Genomic DNA, 2,172 nt, shown 5'->3' with positions numbered 1-2,172 from the left:
TCCTCCAAACACGGTTAGTGGAATTAGGACCAAAAAGTTCTATTCTGGTCTCATTTGACCACAAGACTTCCTCCCATGACTCCTCTGGATCCTCCAAATGGTCGTTGGCAGACTTAAGACAAGCCTGGACATGGTCTGGTTTAAGCAGGGGAACCTTTCGTTCCATGCGTGATTTCAAACCATGACGTCTTAGTGAATAACCAACAGTAAACTGGGAAACAGTGGTGCCAGCTCTTTTCAGGGCATGGATCAGCTCCTCCCGTGTAGTTCTGGTCTGGTTTCTCACCTTTCTTAGGATCATTGAGACCCCCCGAGGTGAGATCTTGTATGGAGCCCCAGTCCGAGTGAGACTGACAGTCATGTTTAGCTTCTTCGATTTTCTAATGATTGCTCCAACAGTGGACGTTTTTTCACCAAGCTGCTTGGACATGTCCCCGTAGTCCTGTCCAGCCTTGTGGAGGTCTCTAGTGTCTTTGGACAGCTCTTTGGTCTTGGACATGTCCCCGTAGTCCTGTCCAGCCTTGTGGAGGTCTCTAGTGTCTTTGGACAGCTCTTTGGTCTTGGCCATGTTAGTAGTTGGATTCTTACTGATTGTATGGGGGGGACAGGTGTCTTTATGCAGCTAACGACCTCAAACAGGTGCATCTAATTTAGGATAATAAATGGAGTGGGGGGGGGACATTTTGAAGACAGACTAACAGGTCTTTGAGGGTCAGAATTCTAGCTGATAGACAGATGTTCAAATACTTATTTGCAGCTGTATCATAATAATAAATAGTTAAAAAATCATACATTGTGATTTCTGGATTTTTTTTTTAGATTATGTCTTTCACAGTGGACATGCACCTACGAGGACAATTTCAGACCCTCCACGATGTTTTAGTGGGAGAACTTGCAAAATACCAGGGTGTTCAAATGCTCATTTTCCTCAATGTATTTTCCTCACTGTTAAGAGCAGCATATCTCCACCAGACTCCATGTAAATAATCACAGCTTGTTTTTAACTAATGCTGAACATCTGTCCTGTAGGGTTATACTACAGCTTGTTTCTAACTGATTCTGACGATGTCTGAGGGAGGCTTTGCCCACCTGGGTCCGGGAGGGGTCTCCGGCGATTTTTGGACAGCACGGTGGACCTCTGGACAAAGGCTGCCAGCACCATTGCTCTGCCTTGACCTCTAACCTCCTGCTCTTCCTGACACAGTATGCAGGTGACCAGCTGCCGGCGCTCGGCTCCAGCCACACGGCTCGGCCCGACGCACACCTGGCTTGCGCTGCCGGCGCCTGCACCAGGAGGACTGGGGGGGGGGGGGGGGGGGGGGGGGGGGAGAGAACAGGAGGGCTTTATTACAAGAGATAATATATAAAATATATATATTAGGAGTCCATTTCAGCATCACTCAGAACTTAACGTTACTTCTCTCTGGCCCATACGGTGTGGACGTGGACGTACCTGTTGGCGGCGGCGGACGTGGATGTGGACGCCTCAAGCTCCTCCAGGCTCTGCTGGAACAGCTCCTTGTTCTCGTTGATGAAGTGTTTCTGCATCTCTGACATCTGAGCCATGATCTTCTCCCTCCGCAGACGGGCCATCTCCGCCTTCCTCTTTCTCTCCGCCTTGTCTCTGTCTCGCACAGTCTGCAAGGGAAAAGTAGTCAAAATTACTGCAGGGGACAAGGAGTCAGAATACTACAGGGGGCAGGTAGTCAGATTACTACAGGGGGCAGGTAGTCAGATTCTTGAAGGGGGCAGGTAGTCAGATTACTACAGGGGGCAGGTAGTCAGATTACTCCAAGGGGCAGGGAGTCAGATTACTGAAAGAATGTAGCAGAAATACTCTGGTAGAGTCAATGCCCCCCCAACCCCCCTGGAGGACATGTGTGTCTCACCTCCTCAGGTCTTTGTCCCTGGCAGACGGTGACACTGGCGGTCGAGGACGTTCGCTCTCTCATCGTTTTGATGTTCGCCACCAACTAGAAACACACAGAAACATCAACATACAGGTGACAGACACATCCAGGTAACAAATACTGATCCATAGACTCCCATTCATTTAGGCATCTAGCTCCATAGACTCCCATTCATTTAGCGTCCAGCTCCATAGACTCCCATTCATTAAGCGTCTAGCTCCATAGACTCTCATTCATTAAGCGTCTAGCTCCATAGACTCTC

General features: G+C 49.0%; 1 protein-coding gene across 1 annotated transcript; it reads right to left on the bottom strand.

The window, feature by feature from the left end:
* Window positions 1–1,036: 1,036 nt before the first annotated feature.
* LOC117940540 (E3 ubiquitin-protein ligase UBR2-like) lies at window positions 1,037–1,985 on the bottom strand. The gene is made up of 3 exons (XM_034865787.1): window positions 1,890–1,985; window positions 1,464–1,638; window positions 1,037–1,302 (listed from the first exon to the last, which is right to left on the bottom strand). The coding sequence occupies exons 1-3, from the start codon at window positions 1,950–1,952 to the stop codon at window positions 1,037–1,039; spliced, it is 504 nt and encodes a 167-aa protein (XP_034721678.1). The 5' UTR covers window positions 1,953–1,985.
* Window positions 1,986–2,172: the final 187 nt, after the last annotated feature.

This window comes from Etheostoma cragini, unplaced genomic scaffold (genome assembly GCF_013103735.1).
Source record: "Etheostoma cragini isolate CJK2018 unplaced genomic scaffold, CSU_Ecrag_1.0 ScbMSFa_2725, whole genome shotgun sequence".
Lineage (NCBI taxonomy): Eukaryota > Metazoa > Chordata > Actinopteri > Perciformes > Percidae > Etheostoma > Etheostoma cragini.
This window is presented reverse-complemented; position numbering and strand designations above follow the sequence as displayed.